The sequence below is a fragment of the Lutra lutra genome, chromosome 15, assembly GCF_902655055.1.
Source record: "Lutra lutra chromosome 15, mLutLut1.2, whole genome shotgun sequence".
In the NCBI taxonomy this organism is placed as follows: domain Eukaryota; kingdom Metazoa; phylum Chordata; class Mammalia; order Carnivora; family Mustelidae; genus Lutra; species Lutra lutra.
The window spans coordinates 3,277,311-3,304,137 of NC_062292.1; the positions used below are offsets into that span (position 1 = coordinate 3,277,311).

At 44.0% G+C, this 26,827-nt stretch overlaps 1 protein-coding gene across 5 annotated transcripts; it reads left to right on the forward strand.

Annotated features, from left to right (window-relative positions):
- Nucleotides 1-246: 246 nt before the first annotated feature.
- Nucleotides 247-25,783, forward strand: FMO4 (flavin containing dimethylaniline monoxygenase 4). 5 transcript variants are annotated; one of them, XM_047704355.1, is made up of 10 exons: nucleotides 247-512; nucleotides 1,897-2,091; nucleotides 3,383-3,523; nucleotides 5,234-5,422; nucleotides 6,300-6,462; nucleotides 14,660-14,802; nucleotides 15,931-16,130; nucleotides 17,648-18,000; nucleotides 19,861-19,930; nucleotides 24,598-25,783. In XM_047704355.1, the coding sequence occupies exons 3-10, from the start codon at nucleotides 3,392-3,394 to the stop codon at nucleotides 24,614-24,616; spliced, it is 1,269 nt and encodes a 422-aa protein (XP_047560311.1). In that variant the 5' UTR covers nucleotides 247-512; nucleotides 1,897-2,091; nucleotides 3,383-3,391; the 3' UTR covers nucleotides 24,617-25,783. The 5 variants fall into 5 exon arrangements, with proteins under 5 accessions (XP_047560311.1, XP_047560310.1, XP_047560309.1 ...); XM_047704353.1 differs by having other exon boundaries at nucleotides 248-512; nucleotides 1,897-2,106; nucleotides 3,386-3,523; nucleotides 22,117-25,783; XM_047704350.1 differs by having other exon boundaries at nucleotides 248-512; nucleotides 22,117-25,783.
- The last annotated feature ends 1,044 nt before the right edge of the window (nucleotides 25,784-26,827 follow it).

The following is a 26,827-nucleotide window of genomic DNA, read 5'->3' on the forward strand; positions in this document are numbered from 1 at the left end:
CTATGATGGCTCAAGGGACTAACCATGCAAAAGAGCTGGGCAGGCAGAACTGCTCTGGACGGACTGGGACGTTGGTGGTGACTCTGGCACCCTCTAAAGGCCACCACGAGAAGAGCAGCCACTTAACAAGCTTTCCGGGAGGTTTGGGCTTTGCCGGAACTGTGACGTTCAGGAGGGTGGGGAAAAGGGGCAAAAGTAGTTTATGTTCTTCGAATCCAAAGCCGGGATTCCGACGCGTCATTTAGCCCTCCCCTGCGATTACGGAAGTATCCCGCTCCTGCCCCACATAACTTTGTGTCTTCAGTGCGGGGGACACCTTCTGCGGTCGCCAGGATGACTGAGAAGGCAAATCATTTTCCACACTGAGACCACTTGATCAAAGTCTGCTTTCCTTTGTTTTCCTCTCAGAACGAAGAGTTTGAGTTTCAAAAAAAAAAATTTTAAGGCAAACACTGTCTTTGTCTATTGCTTTGAGAAGTAATTTGTCAGAGTGGCTGCTCTGTCCCAACAAGGTAAGTGTCCTGGGTTATTCTTCTTTGCTGTTGCCTTTTTTTTTTTTTTTTTTTTTTTTAATGGGGCGATGTTTCCAGAAACTGCTTTTGCAGAGGATAAATATTCTCCTTGGTGAGTGCATTCCTTCAGAATGAATGTGATTCTCTTCTTCAGGAGCCTCTCAATTAGGGTTCAAGTAACAGAATTAAGGAGAAAGTCAGAAGGCAAAGGAGTATCGTAAGGAGACAAAGTTAGGTTGTAGGGAGAACCCATCTGAAAGAAAGGTGTCGGTGGGAATAACAGAATCACAAGACTTTCTCTAATTCTCTTCTCACCTCTGGTTTCCTCTGACAGATGAGATGGTAGTGCCAGGCATTGGGAAACATCAAATTTTCCACAGTTTGGTAATAGGAAATACTATGACAAAATAACTGGGTGCTGATAAGAAGTATCAACAGATGAGATTCCAAATTTAAATAAATCATCATCATAACCATCGCATGATTTGCAAATCACCCAAGTCTCTCCACGTCTCAAGAACAATTCCTACGTTTTCTGGTCTGACAGGAATGGGATGGGGTTTTCATGTCAGTCAAAGTGCAACTCAGTAGTTCAGGGCTCATCTCTATCACAGGACTCGTCATAAGCAAGCTTTGAGCCACAGCTAGCACATTGCTAGCACCTTTCTAGTGTACGAAGAGCTTACACACACCTTATGTCCCCACTCCCCACCCCCAGCCCTTCAGGCCTGCAGTATCTCTCCTACCTTTCAAATTTGGTACCAAATACTTGGCATTCAGGCATAAAAACAATTCTCTTGGGCCGGAAGGGAAAACTACTAGAAACCTCTGTTTTACACACGTGGGAACAACCACACAGGGAACAAAAGAATCTTGTTTACATATATACACTGGTTAGAGGCAGAGGGAGCACTAGAACCCACATCTTCCAGTTTCCAATTCACTCACAACCTCCCTCAGTGGTTTTTTAAATGGTTGCCCTCACTCAGAAATTCATGATCTGCAAGTGTTGTGTAGTTTTAGGAGGCATAAGTTCCCAGTTTGCTTTTGCTGCCTGTACCATCTCTTAAGTTGGTGTGTAAAGAGCAAGGTGTTTTCACCCCAGACAAACACAGCCCCTTCTGGGTCTCTAAGCCTCCCGGCAGAGCTACGCAGCCCAACAGCCTACCCAGAGCGCACCGCTGTTGCAGGGACACCCCACGTGATACCGCAAGTGTCCACCTCTCTCCATATGGTGGCATCTCCTTGTGGACAGTTTTTTTTTTATTATTATTACTATTATTTAGTTACTGGCTTTTCATCTGTGGGTCCCCCACACTTGGCTCAGTAACTGCACTTAGAGGTGCCCAGGGCACGCCTGCTTAATGAATTACTTTGCTTCCAGTCTGTCTACAGTGGCCTGTTTTGCACTTGACCAGTTCCGTGAGCCACCATCTTCGGCGTTATTATTGCAAAGAAAGCACAGCTGAGAGCCACCAACTTTGGGTTTCTGCCTAGTGGCCTGAAAATTCCAGTGTTATTATTGGTGGAGGCCACTTATTTCCGATTAAAAACTGTCTAGAAATCCGACTCCTCAACCCAAAGGAAACCACAGGTATGTATGCCTACTGGTTAGAGGCAAACTTGCTGGTTAATTTTATCTTTGGGAGCTGTCTTTTCTAGGGGAAAGAGGAAAAGAGGGAGACAATTAGGGAGGTAGGGAATTAACACTGATATTTGGTGCTAGGCATTTTTGTATAAGTAATTTACAAACAAGCAATTTAATAAGTTTAAATAATTTAAATTAAATAAGTAATTTAATTAATTAAATAATTTGACAAATAAATAAGTAAATAAGTAATTTAATTAAATAAGTAACTTAAAACTCGGACAATTCCTCAACATAGGGGTTTCGTTGGAATTAACTAAGTGGTTAGTCCATACGTCATTATGAAAGCTGTGATGATATTTGCAGAAGTCCGAATTAAAATACCAAGAAAAACTGGTTATAAATCCCTGTGACACATACTACCCGCAGTCTCTACTTTCCAGAAGACCTCGCCTAGAATGTCCCATAGAACTCTCCTTGAGGACTTTGTTCTATATCATGGTCCATCTTTCTTGCCTCTGTGCAAAATTAAGACCTGCCCTTAATTCGTGGAACATCTTTGATATATGGCAGGAGATGACCCTTGACTAGCTATTCTTCAGGACTCTAGATGTTTTGAAGAAAAACTAACATTTTTGCTACCCACAGGTCCTAGGGTCTAGAACGACGAGGTGATAGCAAAGGCCCTTTCACTACGGAGAGGATCTAACATCCAGAGGAGCACCTGGCTGTCTCAGTGGAAGAGGCAACTCTTAATCTCGGGGTCACGAGTTCAAGCCCCATGTTAAGCATGGAGCCTACTTAAATAAAAATAAAAATAATAATAATAGTAAAATAAAAAATGTTTAAAAATTAAACAAAAATAAATAAAGTCTCAACAGGATCAAGGTCCTGACTATAGTAGTTAATACCAAGAACTGAATTTAAGTGAGCACTTACTGTGTAGGAGTATACTTCCTACACTTCCACAGTCCTTCCAACATATCAATCATTTAACTTCATAACAAATATTTAAGATATTATTATTATTATTTCCATTCCATTTCGTACTAAACAGAAAACTGAGACCTAGAGAAGATTAATAGCTAGCCCAAGCTCATGCTATATTAGTGAGTGACACTAAGATTTAAGCCAAACACTCTGATTTCCAGAGTCTGATTTCATTTTCAACCAAAATGTGAATCTGCCTCAGCTCAGAGAGGGTGTGTAGACCGCTCCAAGAGTCGAGTTCTATGACAGGAGGTTCCTTCCAGTCTTGTCGCTCAGCCCGGCCTTCCTCCAACAGAGTACCATGGCCAAGCGAGTGGCAGTGATTGGAGCTGGTGTGAGTGGCCTGTCCTCCATCAAGTGCTGCTTGGATGAGGACCTGGAACCCACCTGCTTTGAGAGAACTAACGACATCGGGGGACTATGGAAGTTTACTGTGCGTACTTGTACCCTCCCACGTCCATCAATCATAAACTGCCTATTGGCTTTGTCCCTGCTCTGGCATGGTGGCCTCAGCCTACCTTGGTGATCACGTAAGAAAGCAGCTCACTACAACACCACAGCTCATGTGCAGCTGACACCAGACCGCCTCCTGCAGTCTGACAGGTGATGAACCTGCGGACTCCACAGGGCAAGGTCAAGGCCAGTTGGAAGAGGGAGGAAGGAAGAGTTCCGTCTGATACACCAAACATAGTGGTGGAAGTTACAGTGATTTCTAGACCATGGACCCTCTGAGACAAAGTAACAGTGTCACCTAGGTTAGGCTGAGTGGCATTGGTGAATACAGAGCAGATGACGCTTTTGGAAGGATGGAAGCTGGCCTCAGGGAGTGAGCTCCGGCCCACAGGATTATTCAGGTCTTTGGGAAGAGAACTGGCAGGAGTAGGGCAAGAATCCAGACCCTGAAAGGTCGGGGTGGGAGGTCTGGGAGCTTATACCTTATCACAATATAAAGAGCCAAGGCACTGATTAGTTCTTCTAAGGAGTGGAATGTGCACCCTAGGGGGTTACACCTAGGGCTAGTCCAGCTGGTAGGTGACTCGAGCAACAGAAGTAGGGGCTGGAAGTGGCTTTAATACCAGCTGCCTCAGCAGGGACCTAGGCATCCCTCCCACTGGTGGGGCATAAAGTGTCGGGAGACAGAAGGTCTGAGAACTGGATGCTCCAGGGGTAAGAGAAAAGCAACATTCCGTGGGAACTCGTGGTGGAGGAGAGTACTTCGAACTCTATGAGTGAGGGAAGTCTTCATGGAGAAGGTGGCCTTTGCCAGTCTTTGACAGACGGTGAAGGAAAGGGAATAAGCAAATGTATGTAAGCAGGTGTGGTCACAACCCTAGGATTACAGTGTGCTGGGGGGAAGGTTTTCCCGATGGACTGTGATGCTGATCGAGCCACCACATGTCGGTGTGGAAAGAAAAGACTGGGTCTGGTTTGTGTACTTTCTGCTACTTGACCCCACAGTTGGTTTGGTTTTCTTCCCCAACTCTAAAATAATAGAGAAAATATTTAGAAAATAATATTGAGTTAAAAAAAAAAAAAAAGAAGGAAGGAAGGAAAGAAAGAAAATAAGAGTGCCTGGATGGCTCAGTCAGTTAAGCATTTGACTCCCGATTCGGCTCCGGTCATGATCCCAGGGTCCTGGGATTGAGCCCATATTGGGCTCCACCCCCAGCACAAAGATTCTCTCTCCCTTTCCCTCTGCCCCTCCCCCCACGTGCACGTGCACGCTCTCTCTCTCTAAACTAAATAAAGATATCTAAAAACAAGAAAAAGGAAATATACCTAGACAATAAATACAAAAATCAATGAGGCGTTCTGTGAGCAAAGGCAAGAGGACGAGGTCCTCATGAGTGGGAGATTGAGGATGGCAAAAAAAGAAGAAAAAAATAAGCCAGGCAGACTGTAGGCCCTGTGTTTATGGAATCACTGAAAGGCAGTGTTAGTCTTGGAGGCCTACTAAATTTTGTTAACTTCTTTGTAGTGTGAGAAAGATATTGTGTTTAATAATTCCAGTCCCACCAATGATTTCTGACAACTATAGCATGGAGTTCTAATGCTGTTTTCCTGAAACTCTTTGGAATTACAAGTGGAATCTCTTTTCTTCCTGCCTCCCCCACCCCATCTAGCTAACTATGTTTCACCACAGGAAACTTCTAAAGATGGGATGACCAGGGTCTACAGGTCATTAGTGACAAATGTCTGCAAAGAAATGTCATGTTATAGCAACTTCCCCTTCCAAGAAGATTATCCCAATTTCATGAACCAAGGAAAATTTTGGGACTATCTCCAAGAATTTGCTGAGCACTTTGACCTTCTGAAATACATTCGGTTTAGGGTAAGACAACTTGGGTTACAGAAAGGTTAATAATGGGGGCTGCCCATTCAGCAAGCTAATGGAAAGGGCATCCTAAGTAAACTTATTCCTGATTTTTATTTTTTCTCTCTGTATGAATAAGGCAGATGATAAAGACTCCTCACTTCTCCGATTTCTCATTTTTGCTCAAATAAATCACTAAGATATACACTTTCCTGATTCCTCTTCTGAATCCAAATTCTTATTCAGGATGAAATTTAGAGATTTTTTCCTTTGAGAGGAAAGAAGAAACAAATTTAGTTCATGAAATGTGCTGGGAAGAAATGACTAGGAATCTGAACTGCAGAAACTATAATGAGCCAAAACTGTTCCCACATTTTCCAGATGCATTTGGTATTGTAACTCATCTCCTTCCCACTGGAAATAAGAACTAAATGTTTCCTCCTTCCAGGGAAGAAATGCAAATGTTTTGGGGCCTACCATGTAGGACTGCTTTTTAGACTTTGTACAAGTTACTTAATTTCTTTATTGGGGAGATAAACTAATATTGACAAACCTCTTACCCTGAGATGGGCTTGGCCCATGAACATGGTTACCATACCAGCCATTACATGAGGTCCCAAGGTGACTGACAGAAAGTGAGTGGGGACACCTGGGTGGCTCAGTGGGTTAAAGCCTCTCCCTTCGGTTCAGGTCATGATCCCAGGGTCTTGGGATGGAGTCCCGCATCTGATTCTCTGCTCAGTGGGGAGCCTGCTTCCCCCTCCCTCTCTGCCTGCGTCTCTGCCTACTTGTGATCTCTCTCTCTCTCTCTCTGTGTCAAATAAATAAATGTTTAAAAAAAATAAAAAATATTTTTAAAAAAAGAAAGAAAGTGAGTATTGTCTGCTACTTTCAGACCACAGTGCGCAGTATAACAAAGCGTCCAGACTTCTCCGAAACTGGCCAGTGGGATGTTGTCACAGAGACAGAGGGGAAGCAGGAACGAGATGTCTTTGATGCTGTCATGGTTTGCACCGGACATTACCTAAATCCCCGTTTACCCTTGGAGTCCTTTCCTGGTGAGTCATTTCTACCTGAGACCATGTCTACTCTTCTGGGCTCTCCTAGAAAAAGTCATTTATTTGTAACTGAAAATAATTCCTAATGACTAGAGACAACTCTATGTTCACCCACAGAAATGCAATGTACAAAATAACTTTGAAAGGTGTAAAGAACTATGGAGGTGTCTTCTTATTTACTTATTAATATAAATGCTGCTATTACTGAAGCTTTAACATGCCTGTCTGATTCAAGTTCAATGATCACATAAGGCTTGTGGGTCATAAAAAAAAAATACAAGCTTTTGAATTTTGTTGTTGAATTACAGGTCATTTGAATCAGGAGTGATCTGTAATTCAATAACCTAAAGGAAGTGACAGTATAAAAAAACCTAACAGATTTGTTTTTAAAGAACAGAGCAGCAAGTATACATCTCAGGAAATATTTTCACCCTTCAAAATGGTCCCCACAATAATAATCCATACATCTCTTATGCCAAAGCTATTGCCACAATGGAGTTTTAGAAATTCCTTTGGAAATGCTTTTGACTCTAACAGCTCATTTTTTTTTAAATGTACAATCGACCTTTGAGCATCTCGGGTGTTAGGGACGCTGACCCCCTACATAGTCAAAAATCCCCATATAACTTTTGACTCACCCCAAAAAACTTTACTAATGGCCTGCTGTTGGCTAGAAGCCTTATTAATAGTATGAACAGTTCATACATATTCTATATGTGTATTATATACTATATTCTTACAATAAAGTAAGTTAGAGAAAAGAAAGCGTGATTAAGGAGACCTCAAGGAAGAGAAAATACATTTGCAGTGCTGTGTGGTATTTATTGAGAAAAATCCATGTGTAAGTGGATCCGCATAGTTCAAAGCCATGGTCGTCATGATTGGCAGATCACCATGTTTTGAGATCAAATGAGGATGATTAAAATGTAGTGCAGCTACTCTTCGTCACTTAGAAGTGGCTTTAAAGACAATGGAGGAAGTGAAGTTTTGAAACTTCATTAAGGAATTGAAAGAACGTTTAAGGACGAGGGTGAAGAAGAAAGCTTGCAAACCTGAGCCAATAAAAAAAAAAAAAAAAAAACCCGAAATGTAAATCTTACAAATGTATCTCAAATTAACAAAATATCCTACTTTAAACAAATGTTTTAGGGATCGAGCGAGGCTCTGCATAATTTTGCAGAAAAGCAATGGTGTGAATAGTGGTTGGGCTTCAGACTTGCCTAAATGAACAACGACACAGCACTGAAGAAATATAGAACCAGCTCTCGTAACAAAGTTTCCGAGATGTGTTACGAGTGCCAGAGCACTGGTGTTTTTGGAAGGGAGTGTCTTGTCAGGTTTGGCTCGGTTTACCCTTAGTTCCACTTGGACTCTGACTAAAAGTTGCTACTGCAAAAGATCAGCCAAGAACTGAGACGTGGGGAATTCCTGTGGCAGTTTAAAGCACGTCATCCAGAAGAGCCGGTTCCGAGGGAAGAGACTGGGCAAACATAAAACAGAATCACACGGTAGTCTGAGGTCATTTCAAGAGCAAACATCTCTATATACGTTAATGACCTCTGGGGAAGAAATGATTGCATCAGATGTATTGGTGTGCCCTTCTCTTTTGCCCCAAACCCAGATTATGGAAAAGGAATTCACACATACCGATTTCAGAGACTCTTCCTGAGAAGGTCTATGTTTATGACTAGACTCTAGAAGGATTTGTGACAGGAGGACACCAGGACAGATACCCCAGTTTTCTTTGTGTTCCCAGAATGCAGAATGTGGCTGAGGGACACAGTGGAAGGTTTCCAAGGAGTCCTGATCTGCTACAGTTCCCTCGGGGCAATGGCCCTGGAGACGTGACCTTTAACTTACTACTTAGGAACAAAGTTCTGAAGTCAGCTGCCCAGACCACATCCCAGCACTAGTTGCATAACCTTGGGTAAACTTCGCCCAGTGACTCTGTCTCATAGAGCGGTCCTGAGAATTCAGTGAAATCATCCATGTAAAATACTCAGCAGAGGACAGACCACTTAGTGAGCTCTCCACCAACAGTAGCTCCTGCTGCTGTGACTCGTGACCTCCTAGGAACTAGTACCAACCTCTGAGAGCTGTTCAGAAGAAGCGGCTTCCTAAGAGACGTGTGATTCCCCCAGACTAAGAACTACTCAGCCCTCTGTTTCAACTCCTGTCTCGGCACCCATCGCACCTCAGAGTTCGAGGTCCTCCTATGTCCCAGGTGGGAGCCCCAGCGTGGGTAACACGGACCCGAGTTGCACATTCCTCTCTCCATGCAGAAGTTGTGTAAGACTGACTCTCCAACCGCGTATCAGTTGTGATCGTTAGTTATAGATGAGGGATGTGAATGCCTAATTGTGTGTGATCAGTTACTCATAAATGTCTTTAGCTTTGTGAGCATTGTAAATGGAATTCAAGGGCCTGGTCGTCCTTCCCCTAATACAGTTGCTGTGATTTCCTAAACCATAACATTAGGGCAGTAAGTATGAGATGAAGAAAGAGACATTTAGTGACAAGGCAAACTAAGTCCCGTGCCCCTCGGAAGACCCTGAGGGTGTCACTGAATAAGAGGACGATGCAATAATTGAAGGTTATAAGGATGACTTTGAACTATCTACCTTTAGGACGTAAAATAGATAATTACCTTCAGAAAGACTTCTGTTAAAAAAAAAAAAAAAAGGTTTTGATGTTTCTATGTTAAATTGCCCAGTTGTCTGAAAACTTCTCTCCCCTGAATGTTGCATTTCCTTGGCATCGAATGATGCATTTATCATCTGGCATTAAATGCCCCCAAGTGAGGGGACAGCAATCCACAAGGGCTCAGTCGTCCCCAGTTCTCCACTCCCTGGCGCCGCCCCCCCCATACATGGGCATGAGATCGAGAAAGCAAAATACAGTTAAAATGAAAGCTGAACCTTGAAGTCATTTTCCATGACAAGAGTGTATGTTTAATATGAGCTTATTGAATGAAATCAGTTACCGAACAGCCTTATGAAAACAGCCTGAAAGAAAAGAATTAGTGTGATGATAGCTGTGGGCTATGACCACGGCTCAGGGTTTCCTAACCACTGCCAAGACCTGAGATGCTTATTTTAAAAGCAAGTTCGTGTGGCATTTACAGAGTAAGAACCTCTAAAAGTGGGCCCCTGGAATCCCAATGTTTAACAAACTCCCCCCACAATGTGATTCTCATGGAAACTAAAGCCTTAGAGTCATTCCCATTGTCCAAGTAGAAGCACCCTTGCCCCCTGATTACCATGGGCAACCTAGGTTCAAGCTGTGCCTCTGACTTCTTTGGCACCTGGGCAAACCGTGTGTCCTAAGTCCCTATTTCTCCCCCTGTAAAATGAAATACTCAGCACTTTCTTCCTAGGGTTGCTTGAGGATGAAATCAGCTGCTGGCCGTGGAGTGCCCAGCATAGGACCCTGAACAGAGGGCTCAGGGGGACTTAGCTCGGGGTGTTGGTATGAAAGAATTCTGCCTGCTCTTTTGCAGAAAAAGAAATGGGGGGGGTGAATTACTGGTACCAAATTAAATATAATTACTTGCTATTTCCGGAGCAAACTCAATCCCTTAAGTCATGTGAGGGAGAAAAACAGCTTGAAAGGTAGCACAAATGGGAGTCATAAAACCAGAATTTAAATCCTATCTCTGGCACTTACTAATTATATGGCCTTAAGCAAATCACTTAGCCTTTCTAAGCTGAGTGGATTTACCTATAAAGACAAGGATGAGTAACTCCCATCTCCAGGAGGATTATTACAAATCTGACTTGAGAGAATAACTCTAGAGGTCCCTGGCTGACCACAGTTCATTAAGATTTTTTTTGTAAAGGGTTTAATTTCCTGCTAAACCGTAGCGTGAATTCATTCCTTGAGTAACAGCGATGCAATTTACCATGCACAAAGCGATGACAGAGTGATACTGGAAGAGAGACAGGGGGAGGTAGTGGGGCATAACCTGGACATTAAAAGTCCAGGATCTTGCATCAGAATACTTGCAGTTATATTCCCAGCTCTCAGGCACCTGGCTGGCTCAGTCTGTGGAGTGTGCAGCCCTTGATCTCAAGGTCGTGAGTTCAAGACCCACGTTGCATGTGGAGCCTACTTAAAAATTAATAAATAGGGTGCCTGGATGGCTCAGTTATTAAGCATCATCTGCCCTTGGCTCAGGTCATGATCTCAGGGCCCTGGGATAGAGCCCCACATCAGACTTCCTGTCAACGGGGAGCCTGCTTCTCCCTCTGCTCCTCACCCTGCTCTCATGCTCTCTCTCTCTCTCACTCACTCTCTCTCAAATAAATAAATAAAATCTTTTTAAAAAAACTGTGGGTGAATTGTCAAAAAAAAAAAAAAAAAAAAAGACGCCTGAGTGGCTCAGTGGGTTAAAGCCTCTGCCTTCGGCTCAGGTCATGGTCCCAGGGTCCTGGGATCGAGGCCCGCCTCGGGCTCTCTGCTCAGCGGGGAGCCTGCTTCCTCCTCTCTCTCTCTGACTGCCTCTCTGCCTACTTGTGATCTCTCTCTCTGTCAAATAAATAAATAAAATCTTTAAAAAAAAAAAAAAGACCCCCATTTTGCATATATGTATGGTGAAATGCGCAGTTCTGTTTTGTAAGGAAAAAAAGACTTTCCTTCTACCCTCCTCAGCTTGATAGGCAGATTAACAGGGAGAAAGGTATACAGATTTATTAATTTTTTTAATTTTATTTATTTATTTGACAGACAGAGATCACAAGCAGGCAGAGGCAGAGAGAGGGAAGCAGGCTCACTGCCGAGCAAAGAGCCCGATGCAGGGCTCGATTCCAGAACTCCGGGATCATGACCCGAGCCAAAGGCAGATGCTTCAACCCACTGAGCCACCCAGGTGCCCCCAGATTTATTAATTTTTAATACTAATCCGGGGGCATCACAGAAAATAATGAATACCCAAAAAAGCCATGAGATTTGAGAGTTTACATACCATCTTAATAGGGAAAGGGGAGGGGCTGTAGGCAATCGGGGGGGGGGGGGGGGACAGGAAATGTTTCTAGAAAGACGAACAACAGGCTCTTAGAAGAGTCGATGGGAGATGCGATCGTCTGCGACAAAGTCTGTCTGCATGGACTTGTGCTGTCCGATCCTGTGAGTCCAGAGCCAATCTTCCCTGGTTGTTAAAACGCCAGGGAACAGTTTTATGACCACAAGAGTCCTTTTGGAGGAGCTGCCTTTAGGCAGATGAGGCGGGTCCAGAGAAGGCCTCTCCCTGCCTTTGCTGTATTTCAAGGCCCTTCACCTAAAAATGATCAGTCTATCAAAGCGGCCCATTTGGGGTGGCATGTCCTCTGCTCCTTCAGTGGTAAAGTATTTCAAACATGATAGCAATGCAAAAAAATAACCTCAAATAGTCATAGTTTCCTCAAGGAAATGACGAGGCACTGCAAGACAAAGCCCTAGCCAAAATGTGAACAGTTGGGGAATAAATGCAATCATTTCTATCAATTTTTACTTAGTCCAAAGTGCAAGAGAGCTACAACGGTTTGGGTAATGATTTCAAATGCTGTCGAAGCCCCTGTGACATCTATCTAAGGTTTACTCTTTTTTTTTTTTTTAAGAAGAAAACCTTTTTTTAATATATATTTTTATTTATTTATTTGACAGACAGAGATCACAGCAGGCAGAGAGGCAGGCAGAGAGAGAGGAGGAAGCAGGCTCCCGCTGAGCAGAGAGCCCAATGCGGGGCTTGATCCCAGGATCCCGGGATCGTGACCTGAGCTGAAGGCAGAGGCTTAACCCACTGAGCCACCCAGGCGCCCCAAGGTTTACTCTTTTTAAGATGGCTTTTCTGGTGGGTCGCCTGGGTGGCTCAGTTGGTTAATCATCTGCCTTCAGTTCAGGTCGTGATCTTGGAGTCCTGGGACCGAGCCCCGCATCAGGCTCTCCACCAAGCAGGGAGCCTGCTCCTCCTCTGGCTTGTGCTCTCTCTCTTTCTGACAAATAAAAAAAAAAAAATTCTTTAATAAAATATTGGTGGGGCACCTGAGTGGCTCAGTTGTTAAGCCACTGCCTTTGGCTCAGGTCATGATCTCAGGGTCCTGGGATCGAGCCCTGCATTGGCTCCCTGTTCAGCAGGGAGCCTGCTTCTCCCTCTCCCACTCCCCTTGCTTATGTTCCCTCTCTTGCTGTGTCTCTCTCTGTCAAATGGATAAAATCTTTAAAAAAAAAAATTAAATCTTCAAAAGAGTCTCAAAAAAAAAAAAAAAGCCTTTTCTGCTTTTCACTAATCACCACAGATCTTTCACAAGTAGTTTTAAGACTAATGTTGAACTGGGGAGGAAGAACTTGCTACCAGGACAGCCAGCCCCACCTGCAGGCAAGCGCAGCCACAGCCTGTCAAGTTTGGGTCAAACACCAGGCCCCGAGCTTCATAGACTCCAAGGGTCAAGGTCTCACAATGGTCTCCTTGCAGCCCTCCACCCTGCCTTCATGTCCCAGGGACAGAAAACGTCACAGCACTTTACGTCCTTTCCTGAAATTCTCCAACTCAATTCTCAAATTCTCAATTTCCAACTCCTAGCTACTTCGACTCCAATCCCCAAAAGTGAGTGAGGGGCCAGGGGTCCCAAAACAGATCTGCATACACATTCTTTGCGAATGCTGCACAGTGGGCTTAACGTGTCCCTGGGAATATGGCCAGGATTGTATTCAGTTTCCAGCTTTGGGGGCCTTAGGAGGCAAAGAATCCAATTAAAATACTGTGTTACACATATTACCAATGCAATAAATGTTATTAAGTACATGAATCAATCAATCATTGTATGATAGGAGAATGATATATTCTGGGAGACAGTTTCATTTTTTTATTTTTAGATTTATTTCTACTTATTTTATTTCTTTAAGATTTTATTTATTTATCTGTCAGAGAGAGAGGAAGAGCAGCCAGCAGAGGGAGAGGCAGGCTCCCGGCTGAGCAAGGAGCCCGACACAGGCCTTGATCCCAGGACCCTGCAATCATGACCTGAGCCGAAGTCAGTCACTTAACTGACTGAGCCACTCAAGCTTCCCTATTTCTATTTATTTTAGAGCGAGAGTGGGGGGAGGGGCAGAGGGGTAGAGAGAGAAAGAGTCTTAGCCTCCCTACCAAGCGTGGAGCCAGATGCAGGGCTCCATCTCACAACCCTAAGAAAATGACCTGCACTGAAACCAAGAGTCAGACACTGAACCAACTGTACCCCCCAGACACCCCTAGTTTCATCTTTTTATTTTAAAATTTCAGAAGTACTTGAAAGCTTCCCTTTCAGGTTCCTTGTCAGACCTTCATCTCACCCACCTGTGGGTCCGACGGTCACTGACCCCATCCCTCTTGTTCCTTCTGCCACCTCGTAATGTAATTCCCATGGCTGCAGCCGCCACTGCAAACACCTCTACTTCCTCTGTTACTCCCAGTCTTCATTTACACAAATCCATGCTTTATGTCTTTTTTCTAGATGCCAAGGAGATAGTTACCAAAAATGAATCAAGAGAAGAAATATTCTGAGATCCCTTCTCATGTTCACAAATACCATAATCATGGTCCTGCTATTAACAGAGTGTTAGGAACTGGAAAGATCGGTAGTAACCCAAATATAAATAATATAAGAATGGAGTATAAATAAGCATAGGGTATAATAAAGCATTAAGCATATAATAAAGAATAAAGCAAAATAAGCATTAAGTATAAGTAGCAAGCCTAAACCACAAAAAGAATTACTTTATGTATAAGAGAACTTGCCACAAAATTTCTTCTGTGGAAAACTGTAAATAAATTAAAATTCAGTTTGTAAATATGTTATATACACAAGCCATATTCTTATAGACTATATCTGTTGGGTAAAATACAGTCTAATTCTTGCTTACCATGTTCAGGATCATGCGTGAGAGGTTTATCTGCAGTGAGCTCGAGTCCCCCCAAGTAACTGCTTTCACAGGGAGCACTCGCGTAGCATACAAATTCTCCCACATTTGTCAGTCTCCTGCAGGCTGTGCTCAGTCTATATCTGGGCTCCCAGAATCCAGTGGAGAGGGAGATGGTGTGCTGCTTCTACTTCCTTCAATTAGCAGCAGGAGCAAAAGGCTGACATATTTCTGGAACTTTCCTTTTCCTCCAGACCCTATGCCTGCATCCTAGGGAATTACAACTTTAGATTCTTCTGATTTTCTGATCCCTCCTTCCCCTCAGGTATTCATAAATTTAAAGGCCAGATCCTGCACAGTCAGGAGTATAAGAGCCCAGAAGGCTTTCAAGGCAAACGCGTGTTAGTGATCGGTCTTGGGAACACTGCAGGAGACGTAGCCGTGGAGCTGAGTCGGGTGGCAGCGCAGGTACCTGGTTGAATCCACACCCTCACCCCATCATCCTTTCTGGTGTCTGGAAAGAGACAGACATGATGACAAAACACATTGGCCAGTTGCTAAATCATCTGGACATAGCATGAGTGAAAAAATCCACCAGTTACAGGAGTGAACCATGTCCAAGAGGGGGCTAGGAAACTGCATGGATGTCAGACCACTAGGGACTTTTCAGAGGTAACAGTTTCAGAAACAAGACCAAATGGGCCATTCGTTCCACCCAGACCAATTATCTTTCTTTTACACTCTCCCTCTGCGATTCTGGCAAAACTCCCATATAAAGTTAGAAAAGGGAAGGTTTTTTCTGACCACATTTGTTTTAAAAGAAAAGCAACCTTTATTCTGCCCACGAAGTATATTTAATGATTTTAGAAAGTCCAAGCACAGATTCACAAATTAGAAATCTGTTCCACTTTAACATAAATTATAGGACAGTGATTCAATTTGGAAAGAAGAGATTTTGATTTAACCCAATTAAAATAGCTCTCCCAAAACATCACTTTAAATTTGATATTACTTAGATGGGAAAAAAACTGCCTGATGAATAGTGCATAACCTCAATGGCAGTGACAGAAAGTCATTTATAGATCTGTGTACAAATTTACCAGTTAGGAACAGATCTTAGGAATGAAATCTTGCCATTTGCAGCAACATGTATGGAGCTAGAGAGTATAAGACTAAGCAAAATGAGTCAGTCAGGAAAAGCCAAATACCATATGATTTCACCCACATGTGGAATTTAAGAAACAAACAAACAATGGGGGGGAAAAATAAGAGTGGGAAAGAGAGATAAATCAAGAAACAGACTCCTAACTATAAAGAACAAACTGGTGGTTCCCAGAGGGAAGTGGATGGGGGGATGGGTGAAACAGGTAATGGGGATGAAGGCGTGCACCCATTGTGATGAGCACTGGGTACTGTATGGAAATGCTGCATCACTATATTGTACATCTGAAACTAACAGAACACTGTATGTTAACTAACTGGAATTAAAATTAAAAACTTAAAAAAAAAGGTCCGGTGTTATGAGAACATTTGAAGCACACCAAGGAAAAATACTACAAGATGATGTCCCTCTATTTATCCTGCCTTACTTTTTAGGTACTTCTCAGTACCAGGACTGGTGCCTGGGTTCTCCACCGCTCTTCAGAAGGGGGCTACCCACTTAATATGGTGATTACAAGAAGATGCCTTAATTTTATCACACAAGTTCTGCCCTCACGTGTACTAAACTGGATTCAACAGAGGCAACTGAATAAAAGATTTAACCATGAGAATTATGGATTAAGTATTACAAAGGGGTACTTAAATTTTTTTATTTGATGGGAAAATTATTTTTCATTCTATTTTATTCAGAACTCAAAATCTTCAATAATTATAATGCTGCCTTTGTTTATTCTGTTCTGACCTTAGTTCCTTAATTGTTTTTTAGATGTTATTTACTTATTTGACAGAGAGATCACAAGTAGGCAGAGAGGCAGGCTCCCTGCTGAGCAAAGAACCCAAAGCAGGACTTGATCCCAGGACCCTGAGATCATGACCTGAGCCGAAGACAGAGGCTTAACCCACTGAGCCACGCAGGCACCCCCTTAGCTCCTTAATTAAGACAATGTCCATCAGGTACCACAGCAGTCCTTGAGATGGGGATATTCTCTGTCTGGTAACAAAAGTAGGAATTCATTAGGCTAGAAGAAAATGAAGATAAAAACTTTTCATTTCGAGCTTGAAAATCAAGAAATTAAAATTGGCTTTGAGGAATCTTGGAATGGCTACCATCTACACATGGAATATTTGCAGCATCAAAAGTACAGATAACTTTTCATCAATGTTGTCTCTGGCTAGATGATTAGAGGATGCATTTCCAACAGGAATTCCTAGAATTACATGTTTTAATATACATCTGTATAAAGTTGCACATGGCAAGAGAAAGAAAACCTTTGAAATGAATAGAATATATATATATATATAATATATATATAATATATAATGAATATAAGGTCATTAAAGATGACTTTTATTTTATGCTTGACTCAAATACTTTTCTTTGGTAAGACAGCTCTTATAAGGAAAATTAATGGCAATGGATGATTTGTTTTTTGGTTTTGTTTTTTTTTTTTGAGAGGGAGAGTGAGAAAGTGTGTGTGGACATGTGTAAGCAGGGGAGGGAGAAAGGGGCAGAAGGAGAGGGAGAGACTCCCCAGCAGGCTCGACACCCAGCGCAGACCCCCCTTTGAATTGACCATATGACCCTGAGAACATGATGTGAACCCAAATCAAGAATCAGTCACTTAACTGACTGAGCCACCCAGGTGCCCCAAAATGTCTATTTTACAAAGACATTATGTCTGCTGTGATTAGACAGAATGATGTTCATAATGAAAATATTTGTCAGCATAAATGGATTCAGATCTTTTTTTTATTTTTATCCAAAAACTTCTTGGTAACTTCCTCTTTGCCTGTTGTCAATCCTTTGAGGCCTGGGTGAGGTGAGACCCAAAACTGATTATTAAATGGATTGTTGCCTACTCAATCCTGATGCTTCAAGGAAAGCATTGCTCCAGAAATTAATATCAAGATAATTTTAAACCCCAAGCAGGAAAGAATAGGTTTAAACATTGTCGACATGCCTTCTACCGGAAGTAGGAGGACAAAACGTGTTATTACAACAGAAAGTTGGAGAGACAACTTTGAACTAGACATTGGTCAATTCACTCCCTATGCTTGACAGACAGTCTTCCTTAAATTGACCAAATGAAGAGTTCACTCCGGTATCTCATAGACATAAGTACAATGAATAATTTTCTCTTCTGTGTCAAAGGAAAATATCAAAATTCATTGTGAATGACGAACTGCCAACCTGTATCCTTTGTGGGACAGTCACCATGAAAACCGGCGTGAAGGAGTTTACAGAAACCTCCGCTCTCTTTGAAGATGGAACGGTGGAAGAAAACATCGATACTTTGATCTTCGCGACAGGATACACATTTTCTTTTCCCTTTCTCGAAGAACCTCTTAAGAGCCTCAGTACAAAGAAGATATTCCTATATAAGTGGGTCTTTCCTTCAAACCTAGAGAGAGCAACGCTAGCTCTCATTGGCTTCATCAGCCTTAAAGGATCCGTCTTGGCGGGCACGGAGCTCCAAGCACGCTGGGCCACGAGAGTATTCAAAGGTACTTGACTCTTTTTAAAGCCCTATGTGACCATCTGAGTCTTCAAATGAGTGCCTTGTGATTTAGCCCAAGTGGCACAGATGTAAGCTAAAGTAATATAAAATATCAAGAGTTTAACAGATACTTAACTTCATCTGTGGGTGATATTATCAGGTGGGTGTGCTCGTATCGCTAACATGACAGAGTGGAAAAACGGTTTTTGATTCTCTAGATGGAGTAAATTTGGACAACAACATATAATCCCATCTCTCAGATTCACTGAATTACTGAAGCTTCGGGATCCCCTATTCTGTTCTACTCTAGTCTAGTCTGGTTTATTTACTTCTAAATCTTATTTATTTCTAGAAGTAGAATTTTGTACCACTTCCGAAGAAAGTTATTGGACTAATGCACACTGTGAATAAAGTTGAGTTCTAAGGAGATGGTAACCTTTGAGAAATGCCTATAAAAATTTTTTTAGGTACTGGACACTAAACTGTCCACTTTCACTGTAAGAGCACCAATGATGGGAGTCAGGGCTACTGGGGTCCGACCCCAACTCAAACTCATCGGCTTTGTGAGGACCTCTCTGAAGCGCAGAGCCTTCATCAGAACAGAACAACAGGAATAATAAAACCTCTTTCCCAAGAATGTCATAGGACGGATGTCTGCCGAGCGCTTAGCACCATGCTTGGCACACAGTGAAGGCTATTAATTGACAGCTGTCATTCTTCTCTGGCTGTTATTTTCATAACTCTCTAAAGCAGGGCAAGTTTTAGATGAGTAAGCATTTTAAAGAACTGCACTTGCGTGATTTTTTAAATAAAAACAGGAATCACTACCAAGCCAATCAGCTGTCCTTTAGCAGAAGTGTGTCCTTCGTGAATAAAAACAATCGCCAATAATTTACAAATAGCACAGAATGCAGTCTTAAGGCGTGTCGACTTTTATCACACTGTACAAATGTAATAGACATCCAATGCCACACGTTTCCATGAAATGATCACAAATTTTTGTTTCTTTAAGGCCAATTAAAGTGCTTTGACAGCATTATCCGATTATAGTAAAAGCACAGAAGGCTCTTAAGTACCCGATGGTACTTTGTTTGGCTTTTTTAGTGTTTGATAATGAGCTCAAAAGCGCTTATCAGAATGACAGCACTGACAAAATGAAACGCGATTAGCTCACAGCCCCAGGGTACTCACAGGCTTCTCCAGAGAGTCTCCGGGCGATCCGGGAACTGCCAAGGAAGGTCCTGCCCACTCTTCACGGGATAAAGTGATGCGGGCGACAAGCATCACGGAGTGAAGGCAGAGCTAGCTCAAGTTCACGGGGACCCCACGCTCTGGGTCAGCACTCGGCTCCCAGCCAGGAGAGCAGAGCGCACGCCCTGAGACCGTGTAGGTGGGAGGCTGAGACACCACTTCTCACCACTGGAGCAGTCAGAGCCTCCGTGAGGCCTAGACACCGGCAGGCAGGCTTATAAAAACGAGGTCATTGCTAGTATTTCCGCTGAACCGGCGACTGGGTCTCACAAACGCACGGACACAAACAGGTGTACACAAACCGCATAATACAGACAACTTCGTATATGAATATATACGGTACACGGGCAGAGAACGCAGCTGGAGTGGGTGCTGATGACCGGGGCCCGTGCTGCTGAGGGTGGGGCCATGGCGTGTCCATCCTCGTCGTCCTGGCAGGAGAGGACCCTAGTGAATGGGTCTGGAGGAGGACTTTGCCTCCGGAGATGACCTCTAATTGCAGGCTGAGCTTACATGTCCTAAGGATAGAGCAATGGTGGGACAGAAATGGTGGGGGGAGGAGAGCCTGAAGGAAAAGGTACAGGTGACATTAATGTGTTTCCGATTGTTCTCACAGGACTCTGTCAGATACCTCCATCCCAGAAATTGATGGCCGAGGCTACTAAAAAGGAGCAGCTCATAGAAAGGTAGGACATGACATGCAGCTCGTTCCAGGAAAACCTACCAGGGTATTTCCTTACACACACACACACACACACACACACACATGCAACCCATTCCTAGAGAAGCACTACAGCAGCTGGAGGTCACCGCGCTAGAGTCAGAAGAATATGTTTTCAACCTTAACTCTTCTAACAACTAGATCTGTGGCCTGAGATGTGTCCGTGGGGGCACCTGCCCTGTAACCTCAGTAGAACTCAGAGCCCGGCCCCCAGCAGATGGCAATCGTGGGTGCCCCGGCCCCCGGAACTCCACTGTGTCTTAGTTCTCCTCCTACTTCTCGGGCTTCTCTTTCTCTGAATTTACTGATGGACCTCCTCCTTCCTCTTAAAAACTGGTGTAGCCCGGCCTTACTCCTCAGACCTCTTCTCACTGCCGCTAACACTCACTCCTCGGGGGCCTCGTCCCGGCCTGTGGCTTTAAATGCCATCGTACAGTGTGGCTTCCATCTCTCTCCCCAGAATTCCCACTCCTAATCCAAGTCCCTCCACATATGTCCACTTGGGCACCACTGAGGTCTCTCAAATTGAGAGAGTATGTCTACAAACACACCCTCGACCCCATCACCAGCCCACCCATCTCGCATGTGGGCTGCTCTGAGACTTCTCCCCTTCTTTGTCACTGGCTGCTCATCCCAGTCAGTCCACCAAGAACCCTAGAGTCATCCTTTTCTCCTCTTTTTCTCTCGGACCCCACATCAGCAAATACCGTCAGCACCTACCTTCAAACAAATCCAGAATCCAGACCCTTCCATCTATCCCCATAGCCACCCCAGACCAGGCCACCATCATGTCTCACCAGGACACCTGCTGTCGCCCCTGCTCTGGTCTCCCAGCTTCCACTCTGTCCTACAGTCAGATCTTGATACCGCAGCAGGAGTGAGCAACACCGACTGCTCTTCTATTCGGAGCCCTCTGTTTCCCATTTCACTCCCAGAAACTTCCCTGCAACTCTGTGGCCCTCCAGAGCTTCCAGCTGGCTCTGGGCCTCCACTGCCTTCCGTCCTCCCACCTCACCCACACTCCTCCAGTCACCCCAGCCTCCTCGTTGGTCCGCAAACATGCCAGGCACAGCCCCTCAGAACCTCTGCGCTTACTATTTCCTCTGCCCGGGATGTTCTCCCCACCAGAGAGCTACAGGCTGTCAAACCTCACCTCGTAAGAGAGAAGCCTTCTCTGACAACACTGTATAAACGTGGCAGCCCAGCCAGTCCCTTCAGTGCCTTGTCCCCCTCCCTGCCTTTATATTACTTGATAATACCTATGACCACCTGATTTATTACATATCTATTTGGCTGAGGGGGGTTAATATTTTTTAAAATTTTATTTATTTATTTGAGGGAGAGAATGTGAGCAAGTGAGAGCAGAAGAGCACAAGGGGGTGGGGGGGGAGCAGCGGGAGAGGGAGAAACAGACACCCCACTGAGCAGGGAGCCGGATGCGGGACTCGATCCCAGGACCCTGGGATCCTGACCTGAGCTGAAGGCAGACGCTTAACCGACTGAGCCACCCAGGCGTCCTGGCTGGGCGTTTTAATAATCTGTTAATTTCCTCACTAGAATGTAAGTTCGTTGATGACAAGGCCTTTGTTTTATTCGCTGCTGGCCCCCTAGCACCTAGGATGGTGCCTGTCACATGATGGACGCTTAATATTTATTTATCGAAAGAATAAATGAATGAATGAATGACATAGGGACATTATGAAGGTTTACTAACAGCAGCAATAGGTAGGAATAAACTTTCATATACAATATTCAGGTCTGCATCATGTTCAGTGCTGTTACACCACAGATGACCGTCTCGACTCAAAATTAACATTAAAAAAGTAAGCGGCCACATCAATGCTTTCTGATCATGTTCATTCATTCAACTGTTGTATTTGGACTGACCAGATTTTTACCTTATATCAAATTCAACAACCCAAACCATTATCTGGAGCCCCTCTCCAATGGCCTCCTTTTACCATTCCCTTTAACAAAATGGATTATCCTCACCAACACCCTTTGTAGATAAACTCCTCTCACTTTTTTCCTTTGCAACATAGAAAAACATTCCCAAACATGGTTTGACCCTGATAAGAAGAAACAAAATGGTGGGAGGAGGGGTGACTTATAACTTGAAAATGGAAAATGATCCATCTTTTTTCCTCTCAGGGGTGTGATGAAAGACACCAGTGAAGACAAACTTGAGTTCATTCAGTACCTGGATGACCTTGCTGCATCCATAGGCGCCAAGCCCAGTGTCCCTCTTCTGTTCCTCAAGGATCCCAGACTAGCCTGGGAAGTTTTCTTTGGACCGTGCACTCCTTACCAATACCGCCTCGTGGGCCCTGGAAAATGGGATGGAGCCAGAAATGCCATCCTGACCCAGTGGGACAGGACACTGAAACCCTTAAAAACTCGAATTGTTCCTGATTCCACCAAGCCTGCCTCCATGTCACATTATTTAAAAGTTTGGGGGGCACCTATCCTCCTTGCCTCTCTTGTACTGATCTGTAAACCATTTTTTTTGAAATCAGTACGAGATAATCTACAGGATAGAATTTCCCCTTATCTAATACGTATTTGGTGAGGACGAATCTCATTAATCACCGGAGTTGTGCCCAGCCACATTAATTCTATCTCCAAATACTCTGTGCCTCCCTCCTCTCCTCTCCTCTCCATCTTAACTGCTATCATCCAAGCTCAGGTCCAGTCAGTTCTTATCTGAATTATTGTACTATCTTTCTCTGTAGTCTCAGTGCCTCCTTTCTTGCCTCCTTTTCCTATCCATACTCTACTCTGCTACCTAAGCAACTATGCTAAAATAAAATTAGCATCACTATTGCCATCAAGATCTCGATAGGAATAAGACGACACTCAAATTAGGTAATTTGTGGACATTTTGACACAGAGATTATTACAAAAGGTTTGGGCAGAGTGTAGGGAAATCATAGGGATAATAAAATACTCCCAGCTAGTAACTGAGATATTTTTACCATTCCTAGGCCTAATAAGGCAAGAGGAGAAAACAATCATGAATGAGAAAGAGAGAGACTTCTTTGTGGAGAGGGCCACCTCTCAAGGGTTACGATCTTCAGCTGACAGATGAAGGCAGTTTGTGGTGACCCCAAAAGTACAGAGCTTAGGAATAAATTCTCTAACTTTATTTCCTTCTGTCCCTCTCATCCCCTGCCCATGCTTCCCAATGGCCTAACCCAACCAAAAGTGAAAGGGCAAGGTTGCCGACTGTTGTAGATTGAATTGTGTCCCTCAAAAAGATATATTCAAGTCCTAACCCGTGGTACCTGACCTTATTCGGAAATAGGATCTTTGCAAATGTCATCGATTTAAGATGAGCTCATGCCGCAGCAGGGCGAGCTAGATCCCATCTGACTGGTGTCTTATAAAAGGAGAAGAAGACACACAGACAGAGACATGGTAGAAAATGCCAGGTGAAGACAGGCAGAGGTTGGAGCGATGCACCCGCAAGGCTCGCCCAGACGGCAGCTAGGGGAGCGGCATGAACGGATTCTCCCGCAGAAACTCCAGAGGGAACCAACCCTGCCGACACCTGGATTCCAGACTTCTAGCCTCCGAAACTGGGAGCGAATAACCCACTTGGTTTGTGACACTTTCTCACGGCAATCCTAGGGAACTGACAGACGGACCGATGCCGTCCATGGTGGTCAGCCTCCAACAGTGCAGACAGACAGCAAAGACCATGGCAGGGCAGACAAAAAGGATCCAGTGCAGACACGTGGCTTTCCAGTTTAAAATCCTTGAAAGTGTCTCCTTCATCAGATAATGGTCCAAATTCCTTAGCCTGGAAAAGGAGACCCTTCGTGATCTGCGCCCATTTGCCTAATGGCCAGAATCCCAGCCCGCAGCTTCCCAGCCCCACTCCACCCCTACCCGCCAATACCACCAGCCTCTGAACCGCACCGCACCTCCTCACTTCAGCGCAAGACATTGCCTCCGCTGGGAATGAAACTCCCGCTGTTTTTCGAGAGAGGGCTCAGTGATCTCCTTCGGTGAAGCCTTCCCTGAATCCTCAGAGCAGGGCTGACCCCCACTTTGTAATGACTTCACCCCATGCCCTGCTTTGTCATTGCCCTTTCCTCACTGTCGCCTACACAGCTGACCCTCGAACGTCACAGGTTTGAAGGGAATAGGTCTGCTCATGCATGGATTTCTTTCCTCGATAAATACAGTAGAGCCCATAAATGTATTTTCTCTTCCTTATGACTTCCATAGTAACACTTTCTTTCCTCTAGCTGATTTTATTGTAGGAATACAGTCTATCATACAAATAACACACAATACACATGTTAATTGGCTGTGTTAGCAGCGAGGCTTCCGGCCGGCAGTAAGTTACTAGTACAACAGTACTGTTGAGTTTGGGGGGTGGGGGTTGTCAGAGGTTACACAGATTTTTTGACTGTGCAGGGGTGCACTGATTATGGGGTCAACTGTAACGTTCTTTTTGAATCTGTCTCCTAACGGCGACTTACTGAGAGGAACCGAATCTTGTTCAGCTAAAACACTGCCTGACATCAAGTGCTGCTAAATAAAGGACTGTTGATTAAACACGGCCTCACCCACTGACACTTCTTGTCTGTCCTCTTCTACCCACATTCTTCCTCCTGCCAACAGGAGACATTTCCTCAGATGACCTCAGGCATGTAAATGAACAAGGACAGTCCACCAACAGCAAGCAATCCAAATGGCAACTGGAGTAAACTACAGTAACGGGGACCCCTGGGTAGTGGTTGAAAGCACGAAGTCTAGAATTGGATCTGGATTATAGCCCCAGTTCTACACTAGCGGGGAGGGCTTGGCCAAGTGACTCTCTGACCCTCAGTATCCTCATCCGGAAGATGAGGAAAAAGTGCACAGCAGACAATATAGGGTTTTAGATACACAGTTATTTGACCATTAATAGCTGAAGAGTCTGAAGACAGAAAGAATTTGAAACCAACACTAGCTTTTTTCCCTTTTGCCTCATCAGAAAACATGGCCTGGGGTCTCCATGAATTCTCTGGTAGCACTTTCCAGCTAGGATCACTCTTTTGTCCTTGTGACCCCCACCAAATCCCTGAGGCCCACTGCCACCACCACAACTGCCACCACCACCACAGCCATCCATGTCCTCCCAGATGGACCTTCCAGAATGCAACAGGTAAACATCAGCCAAGGAGGAATTGTTCTCAGTCATTAGGAGTGGAGCTTCTGACATGACTTGTTGATGAGTCTAGCTTTTTATTAACATCACCCAGTAGAAGAGACACCTAACTCCAGATCTTCAAATCCAACTAAAAGTGACCCACTGAAGCAATGTCACGTTTAGTCATCTGTGCCCAAGCTCTTGAGGAAGAAAGCAGAGCTGCGATGTGTTTATTAGCTCATTACATGATACAATGTGGTGAATTTTTCCACATATTAATTTTTAGATGAGAAATCACACTCAGAGAAGTTAAGTACTTTTCTCTGGGTCACAGAACAGAGATTTGAAGCCAAACATATGCAACCCTAATGCCCAGCCCTGCTCACCAGTGGCCTTGAGAGCGAACACCTCCATTCACTGCTTACCACCTTGATTTGCTTTATGGAAGAAGCTCCAAGCCAGACACCTCCTTCCTACACCGTGAATAGACTTCTAAATTCCGAGCTCATCACATGCCATGACCCCAGTTCTTGAAAAACAAGATGCGTCATGAAAAAGTCACCGCAAGTAAACCATTTTAAATGGGAATCGAAATTTCATAGTAAATAGTCCGGGCAACCTATTTGGGTTTTATGATGATGGGAACTTGAGAAATAAAGCCAGAAATTATAAAAATAAATTATCTTAGCCTTTTATTTAACCAATTTTTTATTATAATTGTAGACCCGGACATCCTTGCTTAACCTCTATCTATAGTGAAATGAGTGTTTTAGACTCAGTCTTCACTCTTTATTTTATTAATTGTCCAGAACCAGGTGAAGAAATTAGCTACTTAGGGGTGGGGACTCCAAGACCCCAACACTGTACCCTAGCAAGCTGCTATTTAACTGCATCCCTATGTCACACTGTTGGCTTTTCTTTTGGCGTTCTATATTTTGCTAATGCATCATCAACATGCCAATAAAAACCCTCTACTCTCACAGTCCTCCCCTTTTGTTTCTCAGCTTGCCGTTTCATCAGCTTCCCACCTCAAAGGGTCGTCAACATGCTTTAGCTCACCGGCTGACTCTTCCTTGGAAACAAAAAAGAGCTGTGGGTAAAGGCCAGCAGGAGAAGCCTGGACGGGTCCACCGTAATCCAAGCCGCCATCACCTCTTAATCCTCTCAGCAACCTACGAGGAAGGTACAGTTCTTATTACCCTCATTATACAGATGAGGGAACTGAGGAACAGAGGTTACTTAATTTGCCCAAAGCCAAACAGCAACTAAGAGACTGAACCAGGGCAGATCTTAGTTCTGGAGTCCCCACCGTTAAGCACATATCCCTACAGAAAAGGAAAATTTTCCTCACCCCCTTCAAGGTTCCTGGCAGAGGCTGAAAATTAACCTGACAAAGCCAGATTAATAGGAGAAAAGTGTGCAAATTTTGTTGCATTTTTACACACACACAGGAGCCTTTACAAGAGAATGGAGGCCTGAAGAAGGGACAGGAGTAGGAAGCTTTATACATTTTGGACAAAGAAAAAACACATATGTAAAGAATTGACGAGACAGAGAGGTTTGGACTAGGGGTTGTAAATGGTGAAGAAGGAGCTAGGAAGGTAAGGGTTAGTTTAACAAGGCTGGTTTGTACAGACTTCCCAACCTCACATTCCCTGTCTTTGGTGATGATGCTGTCTTCCTTTCTCCCGGTGCAGAGAGGGCATCCTTCACATGGGA